The sequence below is a fragment of the Hibiscus syriacus genome, unplaced genomic scaffold (genome assembly GCF_006381635.1).
Source record: "Hibiscus syriacus cultivar Baekdansim isolate YM2019G1 unplaced genomic scaffold, ASM638163v2 tig00110013_pilon, whole genome shotgun sequence".
Taxonomy (NCBI): domain Eukaryota; kingdom Viridiplantae; phylum Streptophyta; class Magnoliopsida; order Malvales; family Malvaceae; genus Hibiscus; species Hibiscus syriacus.
Genome location: NW_024062563.1, coordinates 3,644,867 through 3,669,196, shown reverse-complemented (window position 1 = coordinate 3,669,196; position 24,330 = coordinate 3,644,867). Strand labels below are relative to the sequence as shown.

The following is a 24,330-nucleotide window of genomic DNA, read 5'->3' as shown; positions in this document are numbered from 1 at the left end:
GTTCACGCCTCTTTGAAATCAACTAGCAACAAACATGAGTAATACTTGAATTAAGCCTACAACATGGGTTATTATTAGTTAAAATATTAGAGTTTAATATTTTTAATCCAATAAACACAAAGAATGTTATAAATGGATAATGTGAAAACATTGTAATGCACTAAGCGACTCATTTATACAGTCAAAGATCCAATTCATCATTGTGGGATGGGATCACATGCATGAATAAGGTCACTCGACATACTTGGCGACCTTTATTGTGGGATATGCAACAACGCACACAGGACACTCGAACGGCTTGGCGACCTCCTTAGTCGCCCGGAGCACCTGGAGACCAATGTTCTTCCTAACAAACACCATATCTCAACAATTAATTCTCCAATAACATTATCTTACGATTTTTTCCACACCATTATCTCACGAATTTAGCCATGATAACGTTGTACATCTTATCGTATATTAAGACATGCATACTGAGAAAAAATAATTGTCCCAATATGACAACATATAATAATATCTACAGTATAGACGACAAAGTACTACTATATAAAGTCTTATAAATGACTCCCTAGCTCAAACCATCTCTGATCCGAAACACCCAAAGCCACAATGTCATCCACAGATCAGTTGAAGCTGTCAGCTGCTACTGCTAACTCCACGAACGATGACTCTGAATCACAGACGAAAATGTTAAGTTCCAGTATTGAACGTGGCGGTTGGGTCACCTTCTTCTTTATTTTAGGTTTCTCTCTCTTTCTCTCAATCTCCTTCAGACATGTCTTGAACCATATAATGAAAATATTTTAGGGTTGTGTGTTTCAACGGCAACTTTGACAGGACTGATGATAGTTGGTTGGGGATGGCTGAGGACTTTGATTGTGTATTTGTATTGGGAAATAACCGAGTACGAGTAATTTCTCTATAACCATATTAGTGAGAATGCGAAATAAAAGCGGAAAAATAATACCCGAAATTGATAACGGAGTTCAGCCAATTTTGCTTACATCTCTGGACTGTTGCATATCTTTTACTAAGAGAGAAAATTTACAGGTGTTTACAAAACACTCACTACTCACAATAAAGCTCTCTAGTATTGGGAGAAAGAAAATGATTTTGGGATGGTTTTGAAGCTAAATGAGCTAGGGTATTTATAGTTGAAGCTTAAGGACTTAATCTTGTAAATACCCTAAAGTCTAAGGATTAATTATGATTATCCCATTATTATTTTTCAAAAAACATCTAACAAACTTTGAAAAACTATTTTTAAAAGAAACATTTACCAAACTTTGAAAACCATTTTCAAAAAAACATTTACCAAACTTTGAAAATCATTTTTTCAAAGTTGGTTGCCAAACTTTGAACTTAACTTTTAACAATACTTTCAACAATCTCCCACTTAAAGACTGATTTTAATATGTCTTCACACCTTGATCAATGCAACGACATTTCTGATCCTGTTATTCTAGCATGCCAACTGAAGTTGAACACAACTTCAGTTTGTTAGTGGTCACCATCTTTGTCAACATGTCTGCTGGATTTTGAGCTCCACTAATCTTTTCAAGCTTCAAAATCCCATCTTCCAGAAGAGACCAGATAAAATGATATCTCAATTGTATGTGCTTTGTCCTGTAATGAAAAGACGGATTCTTTGCTAAATGAATAACACTTTGACTGTCACAATACAAGACATTGTTTTCTTGTTTCTTACCTAACTCTTCCAAGAAACTTTGGAGCCAAACCATCTCCTTGATGGCTGCGACATATTCTGCTTCAGTTGTGGAGAGAGCAACTATCTTCTATAGTTGAGAAACCCAACTCACTGTAGTACCTCCCAGAGTATAAACATACTATGTAGTGCTCCTTCTGATGTCAACATTTTCGGCTAAGTCAGAATCTACATAGACTGTCAGTATCATATCTCCACCTTTGAAATAAAGTGATTTGTTTGTGGTACCTTGCAAATATCTGAGGATCCATTTGACTGCTTCCTAGTGTACCTTACCTGGATTATTCATGTACCTGCTAACAACTCCCACTGCATGAGCAATATCTGGTCTGGTACAAACCATGGCATACATCAAACTTCTTACTAAGGCATACGTCACCTTCATCATGTGTGCACGTTATTCCTCCGTCTTTGGTGACTGTTCTTTGGAGAGTCTGAAATGAATGCCTAAAGGTGTACTTACTGGTTTAGCATCTTGCATGTTGAACCTGGAGAGTACTTTGTTGATATACTCAGCCTGTGATAACATCAAAGTCCCCGACTTTGTGTCTCTCTTGATCCTCATCCCAAGAATCAGCTTTGTTGCGCCCAGATCTTTTATTGCAAATTGCTTCGACAATTTTTGCTTCAAGTTTATAATCTCTTGCATGTCTGAACCTGCAACGAGCATGTCATCAACGTACAACAATAAAATAATGAAGCTATTATCGAACCTCTTAATGTAGCAACAATAATCTTCTTGGCATCTGGTAAAACCACTAGTATTCATGAAGTTGTCGAACTTCTTGTACCACTGTCTAGGAGCTTGTTTTAAACCAAACAAGCTCTTCTTCAACCTGTATACCGGGTTTTTCTTGTCTGCCTTTATGAAGTCTTTTGGCTGCATCATATAGATTTCTTCCTCCAAATCACCATGAAGGAAAGTTGTCTTTACATCTAACTGCTCAAGATGTAAATTATCTGCAGCTACAATTTTCAACACCAGTCTTATTGTAGACAATTTTACAACTGGAGAGAAAATTTCATTGTAGTCAATACCTTCTTTTTGCTGAAAGCCTTTGACAACCAATCTTGCTTTGTAGCGTTTGCTCCCATCGTGCTCTTCTTTTATCTTGTAAATCCACTTGTTATGAAGTGCTTTCTTTCCTGGTGGTAATTTAGCTAATTCCCATGTCTGATTTGACATAAGCAAGTCCATCTCATCTTTCATGAAAAACTCCCACTTGACTGAATCCTCTACTTGCATTGCTTCATCATAGCACTCTGGTTCACCATTGTCAGTCAGCAACAAGTAGTGCAAAGAAGGCGAATAACGCTGGGTTGGTTTAGGAATTCTGGAGGAGCGTCCCAGTTCTAGTGTGCGTGGTTCTTCTTGAACTGCTTCAGGATTGATCTGAACATAATTTCTAGAAATCTCCTTAAACTCAGCAAATTCCTTTATTTCAGCTTTGGTATTGGAGCTACTTGATTCTATGGTTGCCTTGTCTTTGTACATCATATTCTCATTGAAAATGACATATTTTCTTCTGATGATCTTCTGATTTTCATAGTCCCAAAATCGGTAACCGAACTCATCACCGCCATAACCAACAAAGGCACATTTTTTGGACTTAGCATCAAGTTTACTTCTTTCAGCAGAGTCTATGTGTACATAAGAAATACAACCAAACACTCTTAAGTGTGAAAGGTTTATTTCTTTATTGCTACAAACTTCCTCTGGTATTCTGCCATCCAAAGGAACTGAGGGCTCACGGTTGATCAGGTAAGCTGCAGTGTTGATAGCTTCAGCCCATAGAAATTTAGGAAATCCGACATGTATCCTCATGCTTTTGGCACGTTCATTCAGAGTTCTGTTAATGCGCTCTGCTACGCCATTCTGTTGTGGTGTCATGGGAACTGTTGTCTCCATCTTGATCCCATTGTTTGCGCATAAATCTCTGAATCTTCTATTTTTGTACTCTCCTCCATTGTCAGACCTCAACCGCTGGACTTTCAAACCAGTCTCATTTTCCACCATGGCCTTCCATTTTCTAAAGGTACCAAAGACTTTTGATTTCTTTTTCAGAAAATAAACCCACACCTTCCTTGTAGAATCATCGATAAATGTGACATAATATAATGAGCCTGCAAGAGATGGAATTGGAGATGGTCCCCATACGTCAGTATGAACCAACTCTAACTTTTCTGCCTTGGATGTCTTGCCAATCTTTTCAAAAATAACTTTATTTTGTTTGCCAAAGATACAATCCTCGCATAGTCCGACATCTATACTCTTTAGATCCGACAGCTTCCCTTTTGACAAAAGTGTCTTCATCCCTTCGCTCATATGGCCAAGCCTTTGGTGCCATATGTTTGATTTTCCATCAGCATCTGCTACTGTAATGATATTCTCTAAATTTGAGGTTACATTGAGAGTACCAGTCTTCTTACCACGAGCAATGACGAGTGCTCCTTTGGTAATCTTCCATTCACAGCCTGAAAAGGTTGTGCTATATCCTTCTCCATCAAGCTGTCCTACAGAAATCAAATTTCTTTTGAGGCTAGGAATATGTCTTACTCCTTTCAGCGTCCAGGTGGTATGATTTGGCAACTTTAATCGGATGTCTCCTTTTCCGACCATCTTCAAGGTTTCATCACCAGCTAGATGAACCTTCCCAAAATCACCACTGACATAGTTCTATATGATTTCTCGGCATGGGGTGGAGTGGAAAGATGCTCCTGAATCCAAGATCCACGATTCAATTGGACTGTTGACGCTTAGAATCATGGCATCACTTGTATCCTCTGTCACGTTGGCAGATTCCTGTGCGCTGATATTTTTCTTCGGTGCTCGACAATCCTTTTTAAAGTGACATTTCTTGCCGCAGTTGTAACATGTAAAATCTTTATTTCCCGTTCTTGATTTTCCCGTTCTGGATTTGGATCTGCCACGATTTGAATTTCTTTCTGAAGTTCTCCCTCTGGACTCCGTGTGCAAGGCTGAGGAGGTTGATGCTTCACCCGATTCTCTCCGTCGAATTTCTTCACTCAATACCAGATCCCGAACATTGTCGAATTTTAATTTGTTGTTTCCCAATGAGCTGCTGATTGCTGTAACAGTAGCATTCCAACTGTCTGGTAGAGAAGATAAGAGAATTAAAGCTTGAACTTCATCATCGAATTCAATTTCCACGGAACTCAACTGGGTTGTGATTGTGTTGAGTTCATTTAGGTGTTGAGCCACCGATGCCCCTTCCGCTATTCGCAAATTGAACAATCGCCTCATCAAATGAACTTTGTTTGAGGCCGATGACTTCTCATACATACTAGAGAGAGTCTTCATAAGACCCGCCGTTGTCTTTTCCTTTGTTATGTTGAAAGCAACATTGCGGGATAACGTCAGTCGGATAACTCCGAGAGCTTGTCTGTCGAGAAGAGCCCAGTCTTCATTCTTCATGACCTCTGGTTGTTTTCCCGAGAGAGGTTGATATAGATTTTTCTGGTACAGAAAATCTTCAATTTGCATTTTCCAAAAGCCAAAGTCCGCACCATCAAACTTTTCAATTTTCACATTCCCTTCGTCTGTAACCATCGCTCCCACTCAAATCTGGCTTCTTTGGATCGTTCTGATAATTTTCGCGAATCACCGTGTATTAGAACACCTCCGTCGATAAATTCGTATCGCCGACAAAATTTTACTATTCACAAAATTCACTATTCACAAAATTTACTATTCACAAAATTCACTATTTATGTGAATAGTAATGAATAGTAACCTCGTAAAAATTGACAAAATTTATAATCAAAAGCTCTAATACCAGTTATTGGAAAATAACTGAGTACGAATAATTTCCCTATAACCAGATTAGTGAGAATGCGAAATAAAAGCAGAAAAATAATACCCGAAATTGATAACGGAGTTTAGGCAATTTTGCTTACGTCTCCGGACTGCTGCAGATCTATTACTAAGAGAGAAAATTTACATGTGTTTATAAAACACTCATTACTTATAAGAAAACTCTCTAGTATTGGGAGAAAGAAAATGATTTTGGGATGATTTTGAAGCTAAATGAGCTAGGGTATTTATAGTTGAAGCTTAAGGACTTAATCTTGTAAATACCCTAAAGTCTAGGGATTAATTATGATTATCCTATTATCATTTTTCAATAAACATCTACTAAACTTTGAAAAACTATTTTTCAAAGAAACATTTATCAAACTTTGAAAACTATTTTCAAAAAATCATTTATCAAACTTTGAAAATCATTGCCAAACTTTGAATTTTAACTTTTAATGATACTTTCAACAATTTGATGGAGGAGCTCAACCTCTAGAGCATTGACGCCACTCAGGTAGCCAATGTGGTCGACGGTTCCATCAATTTTATCTCAATTATTGGAGCTGTCTTGGCGGACTCTTTCCTCGGTTCTTTCCATGTGGTTTCAATCTCTTCACTCTTCTCTTTACTGGTATAATACACACATCCTTCTCTTATTTCCCAGATCAGTAAAAAAGTTCGGATTTTAATGTCCATGTGAACCTTTCCAGGGAATAATTGTTATAACCTTAACATCAACGCTTAGCCATTTGAGACCACACTGTGAAACCGGTTCAAGCTTGTGCCATGGTCCATCGAAGCTCCAATTAGCTGTTGTATATTTTGGTATTACCTTGGCATCAATAGGCCTGGGGGTGGTTCGTTTCATATTAGCAACACTAGGAGCAAATCAATTCGATAATCCACAAGATCAGGCAAGTTTCTTCAACTGGTTTTTCTTTACATTCTATGCAGCATGTGTTGTGAGTTCTATAGGAATCGTCTATGTTGAGGATAATATTAGTTGGGGACTGGGATTTGGAATTTGTGCGGTGTTTAATTTTCTGGGTTTGATAATTTTCTTGGCGGGAAATCGTTTCTACCGCCATGATAAGGCTGGAGGAAGCCCTTACACGAGCTTGGCTCGTGTGATTGTTGCTGCAGTTCGAAAGAGGAAAGTCTTGATTTCGTCTGAAAGCAAGGATTATCACCATGAGATTAATGATGGAGATAATAAATCCATTGATACAATGCCGAAACGGAGCTTCGGGTATCAATACATATATACTGCCTCATTATCGTTAATCGCAATGAATACAAATATAAATTGCAGTCGTCAACTCAACGTTTCTTATGTTCTTTCTTCTCGTGATGACAAGTCTGAATGCTTCTCAGAAGTTTGTCTCTGAATCCTTTTACGACATTTCGTTTTAATAAAAATTATTGGAAATTTTATTTTACGTTTCTTTTTAATTAAACCTGACACATTTTATGTTTATAATTTTTTAAAAATTTTATTTTAAAAATACTTAAAATTACCTTTTAAAAATATTTAATTTTTAAAATCTTTGATTTTTTTCCAGTCGTCACCGGCCACCACCGCCATCGAACAATCACCCACTTGTCGTTAGACCACCATTGTTGGTCATCCTCTTGGCATTAATCCCCTAAAACTTTAAATTTAAATCCCTAAATATTCCTATATTTCAAACACTCAAACCACTAATTATAATCCCTTCTTGTCACCTGGCACCACCCGCATTGTCAGACACTCACCCGTTGAGTTAGACCACCATTATTGGTCGTCGAATCAATCCTTAAACGTAAATCTTTAAATCTCCCTATATTCAAAATACTCAAACCACTAATCCTAATACCTTGCCGTCGCTCACCATCATTATTGTCAAACATTCATCCGTTCATTGTTAGATCACTAATGTGGACCATTTTTTTTATCTTCACCTCAATTCCTAAATTTCTAAATTTTCTTAAATCCTCAATATTTAATTTTTGAATTTCTAATCCTTTCTTATCATTGGTCGCCGTTACTATCATCGAACCTCAATTCACTTTTTATCAAATTTCACAGTTGATCAACATTTTGTCGTTACCAAAATTTCCTAAATCTTTAAACTTAATTAAAAAAAAGTAAGGTTTTAGAAAATTTGGAGTGTTTTGTGTAAAATAAGAAAATTTAGGATTTTTCAAAAAAGAATAAAAAAATTTAAAAATTACACCATTAATTAACTAATTTCCATCTTATTTTTAAACGATTATCAACAATTAACACTTTTTTTTTATTAAATTAAAGTGATTATAAAGTAGTAAATACTCTAAATACTCTCAATAATTTGACAATGAACGCTCATCCACATATGTTATAATCGTTGGTGTTCAAACCCAAAACTTTTAGAAATAACAATCATTCCTTTAACCACTAACACTTAAAATAGTAACAAAGGAAACATTGCGCATCTATGTTGACATTTAAAATTAACAAATGATATAGTTTGATCAATTATTATTGTTATTATCATTATTTGAATAGTTTGATAATTTATTTCTTAATTGTGTAATAGAATTATTTGCTTACCGAAAAAAAAACATTAATTGCATGTAGGTTCTTGAACCATGGCGCTATGAAAACAGAAGGAGACGTTAATCCAGATGGATCGATAGCCAAGCCATGGAGATTATGCTCTGTTCAACAGGTTGAAGACTTGAAAACTCTCATCAGAATTTTCCCATTATGGGCGAGCACTGTATTTTTAGCTATCCCTATTGCAATTCAGAACAACATGACAGTTCTCCAAGCTTTGGCAATGGATCGTCACCTCGGCTCCGATTTCAAGATCCCCGTCGGTTCAATTACCATCGTAGTTTTAATTTCCTCGGCCACCTTCGTCGCCCTGTTGGACCGGTTCCTTTACCCCAATTGGAAGAACCTGACCGGCCGATCATTAACACCCATACAAAAGATCGGAACTGGCCACGTTTTCAACATCCTAAGCATGGCAATCTCCGCCGTGATGGAGTCGAAGAGGCTGAAAACAGCCCACGAAAACCACCTCCAAGGCCAGCAGGGAGGAACCGCCGCCGTGGTGCCAATGCTTGCCTTATGGCTGTTTCCGCAACTCATCGGAGTTGGCATCGGAGAAGCTTTTCATTTCCCGGGGAACGTTTCGTTGTACTATCAAGAATTCCCGGTTTCCATGAAAAGCATGGCGACTTCCATGATTTCCATTGTCATCCGCGTCGCTTTCTACGTCAGCGCGACGATGGTTGATCTGACAAGGAGCGTCACCGGATGATATAAACGAGGGAAGATTAGACAATGTTTACTGGACTTTCGTGGTGTTGGGGTTACTTAATTTTGGTTATTTCTTACTTTGTGCCAAGTATTACAGGTATCAAAATCTTCAATAATAAGGGTTTATTGAATATAAAAGTATGATTTTGAATAAAATTATATAATATGATTATAGAATTAAGATTACAAAAATATTATATAAATTTTGTCAAAATTTATAAAATGTAACATGCGTCACATTTCAAATAGTTATCGGATTTTTAAATGTATATAACAAAATTGATCTTAAAATAATAATAGAAGAAACATACACACCAACTTTGATAAAGAAAAGAATTTTAGACATTTTAAATAAACAAAAAATATAGACAAATCACTTATTTTTCAATTAAGTCTTTTGAGTATTTAAACTGATTTTATTTTCAGATAACGTGATTTTTAACCACAATTAATCACCTTCAAAAACAATGGCCCAAGTATATAAACCTCTAAAATGCATGGTAATTTTGCAATCTCAGGTGAAAACCATTAAAATTCCATAGAAAATTATAATGATTCTAAACGGGAACAATTTCACACCAGGCTCATCATTTCCCTTACATTAGAACAGATTAGCGATATTACCTTGAACAAGAACTGTTTCCAACCAAATATCACATCATCTTCTCCGCTTTCCCATCAAGCTTCTACGCTCGGCTTCCCTTTCAGCAACCAGAACATGAAACTCTGATCCTATCATGTCATGTATATCGATTTTCAGTGAGCTGCTCAACTCAACGGTCTCCATGATCAAATCTGCATCCATACTGAAGCCTAAAGTAGACAATACACGGACAGCATTCGCAATTCTGCATATGTTCTGCCGCATCTCTAGAGGGGTATGAGTTTGGTTTTTTTCTTCAAGAACCATGGATTGTTCAGAACTATTTGCTTGATCCACTACCATACCGTCTCTGGTTTCAACATGTTCACCAACCCATATGAATCCATTGCGCCCAAGTATCAAGTCAATTCCAAACTGTTCAAGGTGATGGAAATGCGATTTGCTTTTCTTCACTAGGTAAGGATCAATTATGAGCAATTGGCCCTTCTCAAGCTGTACGTGTGAATTACAACAGGAACAGCTTTAATATCATAGAAATGCAGGGCAATTGAGTATTGTATTAAAAAAACCGATTAAAGAAACAAAATTTATGGCAAGGCTTATGAAATGCAAAGATTGCATCTGTATGAAAGGATTCACAGATATACAACCACCTTTTATTATGTCTTGAGACCTTATTTCGCAAAAAAAAAAAATAATAAGTTCCTAATAACCTAAATACTTCTCCCCTTTTTTTACAGCATGCCTCATGGAATTATCCCACCCAATTTCATGACCAAGTTCAAGCATTTGGATACATTGCACCATAAAGATTTGCCTTGCAGAACTATAATCATTGGAGTAAGAAAGTTACAACTTCGCTGAATATAAAGAGGGAAAGAAAAAGGAGGACAATTAAATCACTACTCCTTCAATATATTCCGATTCATATTTTTTCATTTACTGTGACATAAAAGAGCTTATAATCTCATTCTTTTGTCATATATAGCTTGTTTTGGAGACAAAGACGCAAAATTTTTATAAAAAGCAAGACCAAAGCAGAAGGAATAAACAGAGACTTCCTAAGTTGATACCTTTCCATACTTTTGACTTCTTGCTTGGAGTTGTAAGCTGCCATCATGCTGGAAATTACGAACCTCAGCCTGAGAGTGAAAGAATGTTTATCATTTTATTCTATCTGTAGTCACCTACAAACTTTATAAACAATAAACAAACTAGTTGACCGCTGGACTTACACAGACAACATCATTCTCTTCAAAGATACCGCGCATGTTTAGTTCATCCAAAGCAGTTCGCCGCCTCTAACAAAAAGAATCAATAGTGAAATTTAAAACAATAACAATTGTAACCAGTGGAAGCAAAATCTTATAACAGAACTCCGGGTTAGTCAGCATATCACATAAAAAAGCAGCCATCATTAACATTTCCCCTCTCACAGGACACAGGGTTAACATATAACTGTTGGACTCTGTGGCATATGTCAGTCATGAGAGCCAACCTATGAATGTTCTGAAACATCAAAAAAATGATGGAAGGCCGACTAAAACAGTTATGCTAATCTAGGGATATATAAGGATTACTGAACACTTAATTAAGCATCCATTTCAGCACAGATTCTCACTGCTTTCAACTGAATAGTTTAAGAGATCCATCCAAGTCTTAGTTTTGCTTCGAAGGGTAGTACAAGTTACCATCGGCATACAAGTTACCTGAATGCCATCAGGCATGTTCATCGAGGAAAGCATTAAAATGGCATCTTGGCTGAAATTGATTTCCAATCTCCACCTCTTTTGAGCAACCTAAAAAACCCAAAAGAAAGCTACACAAATTTTATAAAACTGCCAAATTGATTAAGTTTGTTTCCAAGGTATGTGTGCGTATCTGGAAATGGTGAAAGTATTTTTCTTCCATTTTAAGACATTACCTCAACTACACGTCCCACTACAATATCCCCAACCTCTGGCTTGTACCTAAAAGATTTAACATTTAAAATTAATCAAATTCCCCATAAAGAAAAAAAGAGAGAAAACTGCATTTGGATTGAAGAGTAAGTTTTTTTAGAATACCTAGCGCGTAAGCCGCGAACATAGACCAGTTTGTTGATGCGCTCCACCACGCCACACACAGTTGCCACCAATTCGCCATTGAGGTCCGTTGTTCCATGTCCCCTTCAAAAATTTCAGAAAAAAAAGAGAGTTAAATCTATTTGTATATAAAATCAAGATACAGCTTAACTGAGTAGTTTTGGGTGTTGGGGTACTTCAGAAAAGCGTCTTCGTAGTTGACGGGAATCGTATCGGCGACGGTAACGGAAGCGTCTGAATTGGCCTTCGAAGAGAGAGACTGGAGCTTTTCGAATGCTCTTTGAAGTCGTATTCGTTGCGTTTGGCTCAACGGAAGCTGTAATCCTCTCATTTTTTGACCTGCAAATCACCAAAAGCTTGGTTTTGGAGTTTCCGAAACTCTGGCGGTAAAACATAAGAACCCTAGACTGCATTAAGTATTGGGTAAACTACACATTTAGTACCTAAACTATTAGTTTTGATCTATTTTAATGCAGAAACTTTCGATTTATTTAAAACCATGCATACCGTTTAGTTTCATTCCATTTTAGTACCAGCCACTAAAACTTAACGCCTTTAGTACTCAAACTATTAGTTTTCATCCGTTTTAATACCTAAACTTTCAAAAAAATTAAACAAAAATTAACGTTAGATTTTGAATGGATACTAAAATGAAACAAAAACTAAAGTTTTTAACAACAGGTTCTAAAATGAAACAAAAATTAAACTTTAGATATATTTTTTTTAAAAAATTAAATGTTTAGGTACCAAAATGGACCAAAACTAATAGTTTAGGTATTAAAATGTAATTTATCCTTAAGTATTTTTTTCTTGGGTAAACCACATAAACGGTCATTTAAGTATGAGCAAATTTCTTTTTTAGTATTGAGGTTTCAAAAATAATGGTTTAGTCACTGAAGTTTTAAAATAATGGTTTGGTTACTAAAGTTATCATTTTATACAAACCGATCACTCGATCATTAACCTCATTACTAGGTAGCAGACCGTTGATGTGACATGTTGAGTTGATTGACCTGGCATTGCTTGATTATGCCACATAGTAGCTTGATTGATGTTTAGGTCCTATATGAAAAAAACACCATTGAATCTTACATAAACTCTAGTTTAAAAAAAAGATAAAGTAAACAAGTGGTTTCCTAATTATAGAATGATGTTGAGTTGAGTCTTTAAACTATTAAAAGTTATAAAATGATTACTTAATTATAGATCATTGCTTTGTTGAGTCCCTGACTATTAAAAGTTATAAAATGGTAATTTAATTATTCATATATTCCAAACTCATCATTTTCTGTTAAAAGTTGTCGACAGTCTGAGCTGAACGTTAAACTATTGACTGTGATATGATAAAATTTAATCCTAAAATCTCAAACGACTGTCATATTTCAGTTAACTGTTAACGTTCAGCTAAGACTATCATCAATATTTTAATGAAAAGTGATGAGTTTGGAACATATGAATAGCCGGGTGACCATTTTATAATTTTTAATAGTCGAGAGGCTTAATAAAATAATATTCTATAATCGGAAATCATTTTATAAATTTTAATAGTGAGTATTCAACAAAGCAACACCCTATAGTTGAATAACCATTTATATATTTTGCCAAAAAAATATATATATTAATACTCCATAATAAGTGCTACATTTACATACTACATACTACATGCTACATTCTATTTTATTAGTTTAAAATACTAACATAATATACTAAATCCTACATAGTTAAGCATATAATAATAATAATCCAATACAATACTAAATTTTCAAAAACAAATCTTTAACAAAAATAATAATCACCACAGTATTTCTTAAAAGATATATAAAGGAAATACCAAATTATACTGTGTAAAACTCTTTTAGTTTTACATCTTTTTAAGATCATTAGATGAGAGAAATTAAAGGTTGAGATTAACACTAGAAAATGAGAGTGTATTCATTGAAAAAAAAAAGGAGTTAATCTTAGATATGACAAATTTGACTTGAACCTTATTACCCGAACCAATTTACCCAATCCAATACTCGATATTAACCCGAATATGATGATCAAATTTGATCCAAAACTCGAATCATACCCGACCCAAACCATACCCGATCCAAAATTTAACTGACCCAATATGGACTCATATCCAATCTGACCCGAATCGAAAACAATGTGAACTAAAATTAATTCGAACCGAAAGCAAACTAAACAGAAAATAACCCAAACCAAAATAACCCGAACTGAATTTAACACGAATCGAAAAGCAACCTGAACCAAATTTATTTCGATCCAAAATTAATCTGAATCGAAAGCAATTTGAACTGAAAATCTATATATACTTGATTAGACTTATAATCAAATTAAGTCTAAACGGTAAGATTAACAAAAGAATACATTTTTTTACAAGAACATATCAATAATTCTACGTATACTTGATTAGACTTATAACCAATTCAGTCCAAATTGACATGATCTAAATGTTGACCCAAATCGAAAATCAATCGATCTGATATTAACATGACTCGAAATCTAATCGATCATTTATTAACCCGACTAAAAAATCAATCGATCCGAAAAAAACCGATCTGATAGTCACCCGACCTAAAAGTTGACCCACATGAAAATTGACTTAACTCGCTACCCAACCCAACCCAACCCAATTTACCATACATCCGAATTAAATTTGAACCAGACCCGATTCGACCTGAATAAAATTAAATCGAATATAATCTAAACTCGAAATGACCCGACCTAAAATGACTCAACCCAAACCCGATTCGAATGACATGATTGCCACATCGAGCTAATTTCAGTCTTTGATTTCCCTCAATCCAACAATCCTAAAAAAAGGTGCAAAACTCATAAGAATTTTACACAATGCAAGTGTAACATCCCAAATTATGGGTTAGTGACCAAATTGTAAAGTTTCAGAATTTGATGACTAAAGTAGAAGAATGAAATAGTTCAATGATTATTGGATATATATGATGAAGGTTATTTAGTAATTCTAAAGGAAATAAAGGGTAAAATGGTCATTTGATCATTTAAGGAATTAAAAATGGAATTATATATACGTGGAAAGGGAGAGAATTCTCCAGAGTTCTCTTCTCCTTTCTTCTTCTTCTTCACGTGGAAGCCAAGAGCCAAAGGTAAGTTTCTTTGTTTATAAATGAATTGTTGATTTTAAGGTTGGGTTTTGATTATTAGATGATAACTAAGCTTAAGGAAAGCTTAAATCATCTTAAAAACAAAGGATGGTAGAATTAGGAGAGATTAAAGATTTTGAGTTTTTGAATGAAATCTTGAAATAAAGTTGATAAGTTGAATTTTAAGTTGAATTTGACTTGTCAATAGTTAAATTAAGAGATTTGGAGTAATAGAATTGGATTTGAAACATATTGCAGAATTGATGTAATTATTGAATTACATATGGAAGATAGGATTTTGAGGTTTAAGATGAAATAAATGAATATAGATTGGTTTAAGTATGTGTACTAGAGTTAAGAATGAAAAAATGGATGATATATAGAGTGTTTGAGAGGAAATGAAGTAATTTTCATGCTGAAAAATGATTTCTGGGTTAGGGGGAATCGGTACCCATTCAAAGGGGTACTGATACCCTCTCAAACGACAGAATTCCAGAATGTCAAGGGGGAACCGATACCCCCACAGGAGGGAACCGATTCCCCCTAAAGGAAAATTGTAAATATTGGTTTAATAAGTTCGTTTAAGTTTCTAGTATCAAATTATAAGGTATATGTATCTAATAATTGTCTTAAAATGTATAATTATATAGATTCAGAGCCTAAACGAGTTCCGGAATCATTGACAAGTAATATCGATAAAAAGGGAAGATAAGAGATTGGAATGGACTAGTGAGGCCAGGTGAGTGCAATTTCATTGTACTTATGTTATCGAATAAGCATTGGCTTGTAATGAGCCAGTGACGGAGTTACTATAGTAATAAGTAACTCTTAAAATGTTATTTGATTTGTGAATTTTATGTATGCATGAGTATATGTGACATGATTTATATGATTCATATGATATGTGATACTGAACTACATGAATATATGAGAATATTATATCAACTGTGTGATATGTTGGACATGTTATTTTATGTGATACGTGTTTACATGATCACAAGACATGAGTTATATGAAAGAGAAAGTATATTTGATATGTGAAAGTGAATCCTATGTTTATATGAATATGAACTCATATGAGAATGGATATGAACTACGTGATTACATGTATATGTGAAGGAAACCATGATCTTATATGAATATATGATATGGTTACATGAATATGTAAAAGGATATAAAAGATAATGCCCATGTTATGTGTCATGAGAGCTAGGGGTATAGTTGGCATGCCAAGAGTCGAGGGTCTATGTGGTCCTTCGGGACATATATGTATTCTTTAGAATATGTGTGAAGTCTGGTGAGACACATACTTGATCTTTGGCATATGTATATGATTCTTAAGGAATGATATGTGGTCCTTCGGGACATATATGTATTCTTTGGAACATGTGTGAAGTCTGGTGAGACACATACTTGATCCCTAGTATATGTATATGATTCTTAAGGAATGATATGTGGTCCTTATGGACATTATTATATGGCACTACGGTGCAATTCTACGCGGCACTCCGGTGCAATTCTACGCGGCACTCCGGTGCAATTATATATGGCACTTCGGTGCAATTATATGAGCTGTGGTGACAGCATTAGTGCACAACCTCTATGTACTCGCATATCTTTAGTTCTCACATGAGTATCATGGGCTATTAAATAAATAATATTAATAAAATGATATGATAATATGTTTGTTTCCTTGTGGAATTTCATGGGTGATATTGATTGTACAAATGGTAACTTATAAGATCATATGATGAAAGGAATCAATGATAGTGATAAAATAAGAAAGAAATGAAGATGATAATATAATTGCTTGGGTGTACGTGTTTTATGATAGTATATATATATATAGTGTACACGACATGATATGTATATGTGCAATTGGTTATGGTATATGTTATATGATATGGACATAAGAGATCATAGGAACATGAGATAAGAGATATGAATGATAATGACATATATGTATGCATATATTTGTTACATGTAAAAGTATGAGTGGTATGAAATGATAGTAATAATTGTTTAGGTATGATTATTAGTTACCGTTTACCTTATATGTTTATATGCCTCACTAAGTCTTTGACTTAGCGTGTAAGTGATTTACACGTAGGTTTCTAGAAGAGTAAAGAGCAATGTGGAGCAAGACAGGTCAGTTCTTCTTACTAAAGGTCAGATCAGAAAAGATGTAAATAATATGTATTTTAGTATATAAAGTTCTAGTTGGCATGTTTTCAAAAGAATCTATTGTTTAAGCTATGAACCGTTTTATAAATGTTTCGAATAGTTATATGTAAATATTAAGTGAAAGATACATGTTCTGATTGGTTTTGTAATAATGAAAATGTCTTTTATGTAAATTAGTCATTTATATGTTATAAAAGTTTTAAATTACTCACTATTTTATACAAGTACATGTTTTTAAAGGTCAATGTGACACCTCGGATTCGTATCCGGGTTGGATACGGGTTGGGGTGTTACAACAAGTTTTACACAATGCTATAGAATTCTAAATTTAATAACAGTCTACAGTTTGTCAAAATCCATAATTGTAATGGTTATTTATAATTTTTAACAGTTTGACTATATGAAATTGTTTAATCTTAACGGTTCATATTAATTAATTTGTAAACTATAATGATTATACCAATTAATTGATATAAGTCAATCTAAATATTCTTAATCACTGTACGAATCAACTTATCTTTGTAGTTAAAGAATCGATGTTGTTCCTAGAAGTCACGGGTTCGAGCACTAGTAACTGTAACAAGGTGATTGAGTGTTTATTGTGAAATGGTTTTAGGGTATTTACTAAAACAAATATTATTTTGTAATCACCTTAACTTAATAAAAAAATCTTTTAACCATTATTATGCACTACAATTAATAACCTGGTTTATCTTCATCTTCCTCTACTCTTACATTCTGGTGAAGTGATGCCATAATTGTTCAGAAACAAAATATGAATTAGCCCCCATTTGTTAGTTAGCTGAGGAACTTCAGATTAATGGGAACAAAGTATTTTTTTCTGCAATTATAATCTACTTTTAAAGCTGTATCGACTGCAATCATTTCATTTCATTGCTGATTTAGCTTTTCACATTCAGGTTAAAAGCCTTGCTTGCCACCCCAAAGGTCCAGCCACGATTTGCTCTTGCCATAGGGAAAAAGTATCCCACCATGAAACCACGTTTGCGTGTTTAAATAGACCCTACTAAATCAGTAAGTCAAATTGCCATCCTTATATAGTAAATCTTTTCCATTTGATCACGCATTACGAGTGGCCAATTTTCCTAATTCAGTTTTAAGCTGGTTTATATTTTTGAAGCTAAAGAGCTTACTACTTTAAGAGGGTGCAACTGTACCTTGCCATAGAAAAATTATTTATTAATCTCTCTTACTTTCAAGATTCTCATTTTTACTTTTGGATGCATATAAGGCCTATGATTTGCAATATGTGGAATATTTTTGGAGAGAGCTAATATCAAAGGCATGACAGTTGTGATAGGAGAGTTCATGCATTAACTTGCACTGTTTGCTTAGTTGAACCATTTATCCTTGTCTGAAATGTTCAACTGGTTTCCTTAGTTGAAGTCCCGTAACCAACTAGGACAGAAGACAAAGTTTTGTTGCCTGATTCGTCGATCCATTCTCGTCTTTTGGTTTCTTCCTACCGTGTGGATTATAACATTTTATATTTCCGAAGGAAGAAGTTGAGTAATTTTTTTATGGTATTGTAATGTAATGGCAGGTACATGAAAAGGAATTTCTGCTCAAGGACCTGGTGGTAGAAGGTTTACTAGGAAACGACCGAAGATTAGGTGAAATTTGTTCAAAGAGAGTGTATAGAGTACTCATGGCGCAGAGTGGAAGCATCAAAACTGATGACATTGAGGATGGTGCTGATTGCTTCGCACATTAATGGATAACTTTTATTGTTTGCTTTCTTCTCTCATATAATCCATCAACTTATATATCAATATTTTGTTTTCATATATAATCTTCAAATATTAGGGTCCGTTCCGTTTGATTCTAGAAAATCTATTTTTTTATTAACTAAAAAATCTTTGTTGGAGAAAAGAATTACATAAATAAACCCAAACTGATTTATGGGTTAAAAGCTATTGGTGTGTTTTTGTCATTCATATTTTTGATTAATTTTATTTTGATCACTTATCGGTAAATTTTTACGTAAAAAAATGATATTGTATCTTTCAATTGGTATGATAACATGTTTAGTTTTTAGTTCTTACATATTTTTTTTCTTCATTTTAGTCCTAATTTTAAATAACCCTATCAATTTGATCTCAGTTCTAATAAAACTTGAAATATATGATTATAAAAATTTAAAAAATAAACATACAAAAAATAAACTTTAGGATTCATTTGTTGTGCTCACAGAACTATCACAGTTCAAGTACGTAGAATGACAGAAGTTGAAATTAAACGTAATGAAAGTAAAATTAATAAAACTCACCATAGTAAACGTTGTCTTTACAAACTTATTTTTAAGAGTAAAGAAAGTGTTTATCTTTTTATTGAGATACTTCAGCGATCCATCCCACATTCTCTATTTTATAGAGACAAATACTGGCACCAAAAATCCTTATGGAATAAGAAATATTGACTAAATAAGCTTAATCATCAAATAATCTTCAAGGTAGAATTACAACAGAATATAATTTAATTTCTAATTAAATTTTGAGTCAATATATGATATTTTTTTAAGTGCTATGTTATGATTATTTTTACTTTAGTGTTTGTTTTATAATTTATGTTCACGATTTATAACAATTTTTTTTGTTCGGCAATGCAAATTTATTTATTAAAAGAGAAAATCGAATGAAATTACGATTTATAACAATTACCTACTGAACATGATAAATAACAAGACATCATTTTAGGAGTTTTAATAAGACAAATAATCACTTTAAGAGTTTTGATAAGAAAAAAAAATTATATAGATCGATGCAATTCAGAACGAGATCTATTGTCTGCCTTAATTAAATTTTTGTTTCCACTAAAAAATCAACTAATTTTATTAACTGTTAGTTAATTAATTTTCACTTCGAATATTCAATGTATAAAAACATTAATGAATTTTGGTTTCATTCGTTTGTTTTTGGTGTTGTACATAGTTTTATTAGAAGTTATTGTATATAGTTTATGTCCGGGATATTATTATTCTCCTTAATGATTATATATGGAGTGTTCTGTTAGCTTCTTGCCAGCTAGTTGTTTAAACGTTTTTCTTTTTGGTTGTTCTTAATAAAATGTTGTACTGAGCTAAAGAGATGTGAGAAAGAAAAGTTGCATTTTCATTGTTTCAAAAAAGGGTTACACTTATGCAAACCAAACAGTGAAAATGGCAACAAAAAATAGAAAAACAAGCGAGGGAGAATGATAGAGAGGGGGAGAGGTGGATGGAGAAGTAGAATCTGCAGAGGGTGAGTCAGATGGAGATGAAGATGAAGAGTGGGATTTTGAAGATGTTGATGGAGGTTAACGCGCCAGACTGGAAGTGGAAGTGGGAGTAGCCTGGAAACTTTTAATCATGATGGGGAGCTTACGAGTCCCATTGGATGGATCTTGTTTCACAATCTTAGCCAACCCTTGGAAATCACATGATGCTTTACTTTGATTCGACATTTGGTAGTACATGTTGAACGCAACCGAATCATTCGTTTTGATTCCCATGCCTGAACATGAAGCTCCGGCCACCAAAGTGGTGCAATCGGTATTATTGCAGGCCCATGCAACCTTTACATTCAGATCTTTCTGGTCGGAAGCATCCTCGTAATACACACACCACTGCTTTTCCATGTAGGGCACATTTTTCCCGCCAACAAGCGACTTGTTCTGTCCTTTTCGCCTAAAGATCCATTGGATAGTTAGGCTGTCCATCAAAGCTGAAAATTCCCCAGTGCCTCTCAAACATTCCTGGAACAACACTCTTTAGATCTTCATCCAACAAAGAAAACATGTACACATCGGGATACTTCTTTGGACGAAGTGGAGTTCCATCGTTTTTCGCCATTTTCTTCAACAGCCCATCGTAGAATCTCTTGGCATTTTCGTGGTGGCGTAAACATTACCATCGGTCGGCCATCCAACTTCTCCGACGATGATCGGAATGTCTGGGAATTTGGCTACTTTGAGTGCCGCAACAAGAGTGTCGATATTGGCATCAAGAACACTACGATACTTAACGCCATGGTCATCCATTGAAGACGAGTCATCGTTATCGAAGAATGCATAGTTTTCGAGGAATCCAGGGTTTTGGTAAAGATTAAGAAAAGGATAGGACGTTGAAAGCCGCTCCATTTTCATCGAGAAAGGAACATATGTCGCCCATGATATCAGCTATGTCAGGTCGGAATATTCTGTCGGATGGTTTGTAAGTAGGTGTTGTGTAAACGTCGCCATTAAGCGGCAATAAAACTTTGACATCTTTTCCATATGTGTGATCAAATGGAAAAGATTTACTACATAAGGAGGGAAATTTGACTTACTGATTTAGTAGGGTCCATGTAAACACGCAAACGTGATTTCATGGTGGGATACTTTTTCCCTAGGGCAAGAGCAAATCGTGGCTGGACCTTTGGGGTGACAAGCAAGGCTTTTAACCTGAATGTGAAAAGCTAAATCAGCAATGAAATGATTGCAGTCGATATAGCTTTAAAAGTAGATTATAATTGCAGAAAAAAATCCTCAAGGTTTACTATTAGGAGATCCTCAAGGTTTTGAGTTCCCTTCATGTGAGGTTTGTGGACCTAAGTATGGAGAGGAATGTTGAAGACAGATAGAAGCTTGTTTCATATGTACTGCATAACAGTTTTAGACGGAGGACTAAGACCTCCCAAATTCATGAGCCTACTTTTTTTTTTTCTGATATGAGGCCGTAGTTGTGGTGATATAGTTGGTGGAATCCAACATGAAAACATTTGAGGCATTATAATAAGAGTAGACAAAATCATCCATCAAAATAAAAAGACTAATGAAATGAAAAAAATAACAGAACTCAAATTATAGGAAAAGAAAAATAGAAATAAAGAAAAGAAAAACCCAATGGTCCACTGCTAAAACCAAAGTTGGTGCATCAAATACACTAAGAGCCCTTCTCATTTCTCATCAATTGACTAGAATCCAGAATTACTGTATTTCAAGATGAATGAAAATCAAAATTATTATATATTTTATCTTAAAATATGTGTAAAATGGATGTAAACTTGTTGACAACTATAAGTACAAAGCATTTTCCTTTATTTTGTACTCTACAGTACCTTCACTGTTAACATTTCAACCTAAAACTCTCTATTTTAGTTCATATTTCCAAATAAAACTATAAATAGAAATCACTGAAGCTAATAACGACATCAACAGAGTTCTTTGTGGGACAACTTCCAACTAAAAATATCACACAAATAATGCGGATCTCATCTCTAGTTTCTCGTACAGCCAAGAATTGTACTATAAGTCTATATGCAATCACCCTTATAAATCTCAAGTTTTTTCCTTTTCAAATGAAATAGAGACAAATCTAAAATAAAAATAAAAAAACAAAGAATACCCATAGTTTTTTTTTCTCAAACCTTCCTTTGAAATAGCACTCAAAATGGTTCCAGCTAAGGTCTTTCTATGGGCATATGTATTACTTTTTGTACCTGGTAGCATTGTAGCACAAGACCTTGGTGTGAATTGGGGAGTCATTGCATCACATCCTTTGGACCCTAAGATTGTTGTTCAAATGATAAAAGATAATGGCATCAAAAAGGTTAAGATTTTCCACGCTGAACCACAAGTTCTAGATGCCCTGGCCGGAACTGATCTCGAGGTCATGGTGGGGATTCCTAATGAATCTTTGAAAAGCCTTTCTGAGAAATACAGTGTCGCCCAGGCTTGGGTTAAAGCAAATATCACAGCCCATATGGGTAAAAAGCGTGTGAATTTCAAGTAAGTTCACCTTCAATTTTGATCCATTAACTTCTACTTAGTTCTTTTTAAATGTTTTCAAACGTTTTATAGGTACGTGGCAGTAGGAAATGAACCATTTCTGAGAGCCTACAATAGTTCGTACAACAACGTAACACTCCCAGCTATGAAAAACATTCTGAAAGCATTAAAAGAAGCTGGTCATGGAAAAGATATCAAAGTATCAACACCTCTTAACGGTGATGTTTACTACACAACTAGTTACAGACCATCCGATGGAATATTCCGACCTGACATAGCGGATATCATGGGCCAAATATGTCAATTTCTCGATCAAAACGATTCTCCTTTCATTGTCAACATCTATCCTTTCTATAATATTTACTTATACCCCGGATTCCCCGAAAACTACGCATTCTTCGGTAGCGATGACTCAAGTGCTGTAGATGACCACGGTACAAAATATCACAGTGTTCTTGACGGTAATATCGACACTCTTGTCTCCGCACTAAAAGTAGCCAAATTTCCAGATATACCGATCATTGTCGGCGAAGTTGGATGGCCGACCGACGGTAATATCTACGCCACCACGAAAAATGCCAAGAGATTCTACGATGGGCTGTTGAAGAAAATGGCGAAAAAGGAGGGAACTCCACTTCGTCCAAAGACGTATCCCGATGTTTACATGTTTGCTTTGTTAGATGAAAATCAAAAGAGTATTGATCCAGGGATGTTTGAGAGGCACTGGGGAGTTTTTACCTTCGATGGACAACCTAAGTATCCGATGGATCTTTCGGGCAAAGGACAGAACAAGTCGCTTGTTGGTGGGAAAAATGTGCAGTACCTGGAAAAGCAGTGGTGTGTGTATAACAAGGATGCTCCAAACCAAAAGGATTTGAATGTAAAGGTTCAATGGGCTTGTAATAATACGGATTGCACCACTTTGGTGCCTGGAGCTTCATGTTCAGGCATGGGTATTGAAATGAACGCCTCGGTTGCCTTCAACATGTACTACCAAATTGCAAATCAAGTTAAAGAAATATGTGATTTCGGAGGTTTAGCCAAGATTGTGAAGCAAGATCCATCTAATGGCACTTGTAAGTTCCCCATCATGATTAAAACTTCCCAAACTACATCCAATTCCACTTTGGCGCCTGCTCCATCAAATTCTTCCAATCCTCACTCTTCTTCCTCTCCCTCTACCTCTCATTCTTCCCTACTTATTTTTCAATTTTTTGTGGGCATTTTCACTCTTTGGTTTGCATAAATGTGACTCTTTGAAATAATGAAAATGCAAAATTCTTTTCTTTAGTTGAAATATTTTATTAAGAACCAAAAAAATGTTTATATAACTGGTAAAAAGTTAGTAAGATCACCCATATTTAAATCTTGGATTATTGAAAATAACGGTAATGATTTAAAAACTTGAACTATAAAATTAATATGAATCTATATGAATATGATATGAAACAGACCCAACAATCATTAGTGCACACATATAAATATGGTGTGGATTATCAACCACAATCAATTATGAAATCAAAATTTTGTGTGTGAACCTGAAAATGATGTGAACAAATTAAACTTTGCATAATGTAACATGAATCTATTGGCCTATTTTTCTTTTTGAGACCTTTACATGTGTAGGACATTCCTTTTGATTTAGTATACTTGTTTTAAACTTTAGGGTAAATTACACCTATGATACTTAATTATGACGAGATTTTATTTTGATTACTGATCTTTCATTTTCTTT

At 34.7% G+C, this 24,330-nt stretch overlaps 2 protein-coding genes and 2 pseudogenes across 2 annotated transcripts; 2 read left to right on the top strand and 2 right to left on the bottom strand.

The window, feature by feature from the left end:
* Positions 1-609: 609 nt before the first annotated feature.
* LOC120212602 lies at positions 610-8,948 on the top strand (annotated as a pseudogene).
* Positions 8,949-9,351: 403 nt separating this feature from the next.
* LOC120212556 (exosome complex component RRP4 homolog) lies at positions 9,352-11,851 on the bottom strand. Its single transcript, XM_039210830.1, has 7 exons — positions 11,697-11,851; positions 11,503-11,604; positions 11,361-11,406; positions 11,146-11,235; positions 10,672-10,737; positions 10,510-10,578; positions 9,352-9,928 (listed from the first exon to the last, which is right to left on the bottom strand). The coding sequence occupies exons 1-7, from the start codon at positions 11,849-11,851 to the stop codon at positions 9,491-9,493; spliced, it is 966 nt and encodes a 321-aa protein (XP_039066761.1). The 3' UTR covers positions 9,352-9,490.
* Positions 11,852-20,144: 8,293 nt separating this feature from the next.
* LOC120212601 lies at positions 20,145-21,767 on the bottom strand (annotated as a pseudogene).
* Positions 21,768-22,234: 467 nt separating this feature from the next.
* On the top strand, positions 22,235-23,841 carry LOC120212600 (glucan endo-1,3-beta-glucosidase 8-like). The gene is made up of 2 exons (XM_039210856.1): positions 22,235-22,595; positions 22,668-23,841. Exons 1-2 carry the CDS (start codon positions 22,258-22,260, stop codon positions 23,839-23,841), a joined length of 1,512 nt encoding a protein of 503 aa, XP_039066787.1. The 5' UTR covers positions 22,235-22,257.
* Positions 23,842-24,330: the final 489 nt, after the last annotated feature.

Coding starts and splice junctions, on each gene's coding strand:
- LOC120212556 (XM_039210830.1), bottom strand. CDS start 11,851: ATGAGAGGATTACAGCTTCCGTTGAGCCAAACGCAACGAATACGACTT. Junction 10,579..10,671: donor AAGAGAATGATGTTGTCTGT/GTAAGTCCAGCG, acceptor TTTCACTCTCAG/GCTGAGGTTCGTAATTTCCA. Junction 9,929..10,509: donor GAAGTCAAAAGTATGGAAAG/GTATCAACTTAG, acceptor TCACACGTACAG/CTTGAGAAGGGCCAATTGCT.
- LOC120212600 (XM_039210856.1), top strand. CDS start 22,258: ATGGTTCCAGCTAAGGTCTTTCTATGGGCATATGTATTACTTTTTGTA. Junction 22,596..22,667: donor AAAAAGCGTGTGAATTTCAA/GTAAGTTCACCT, acceptor AACGTTTTATAG/GTACGTGGCAGTAGGAAATG.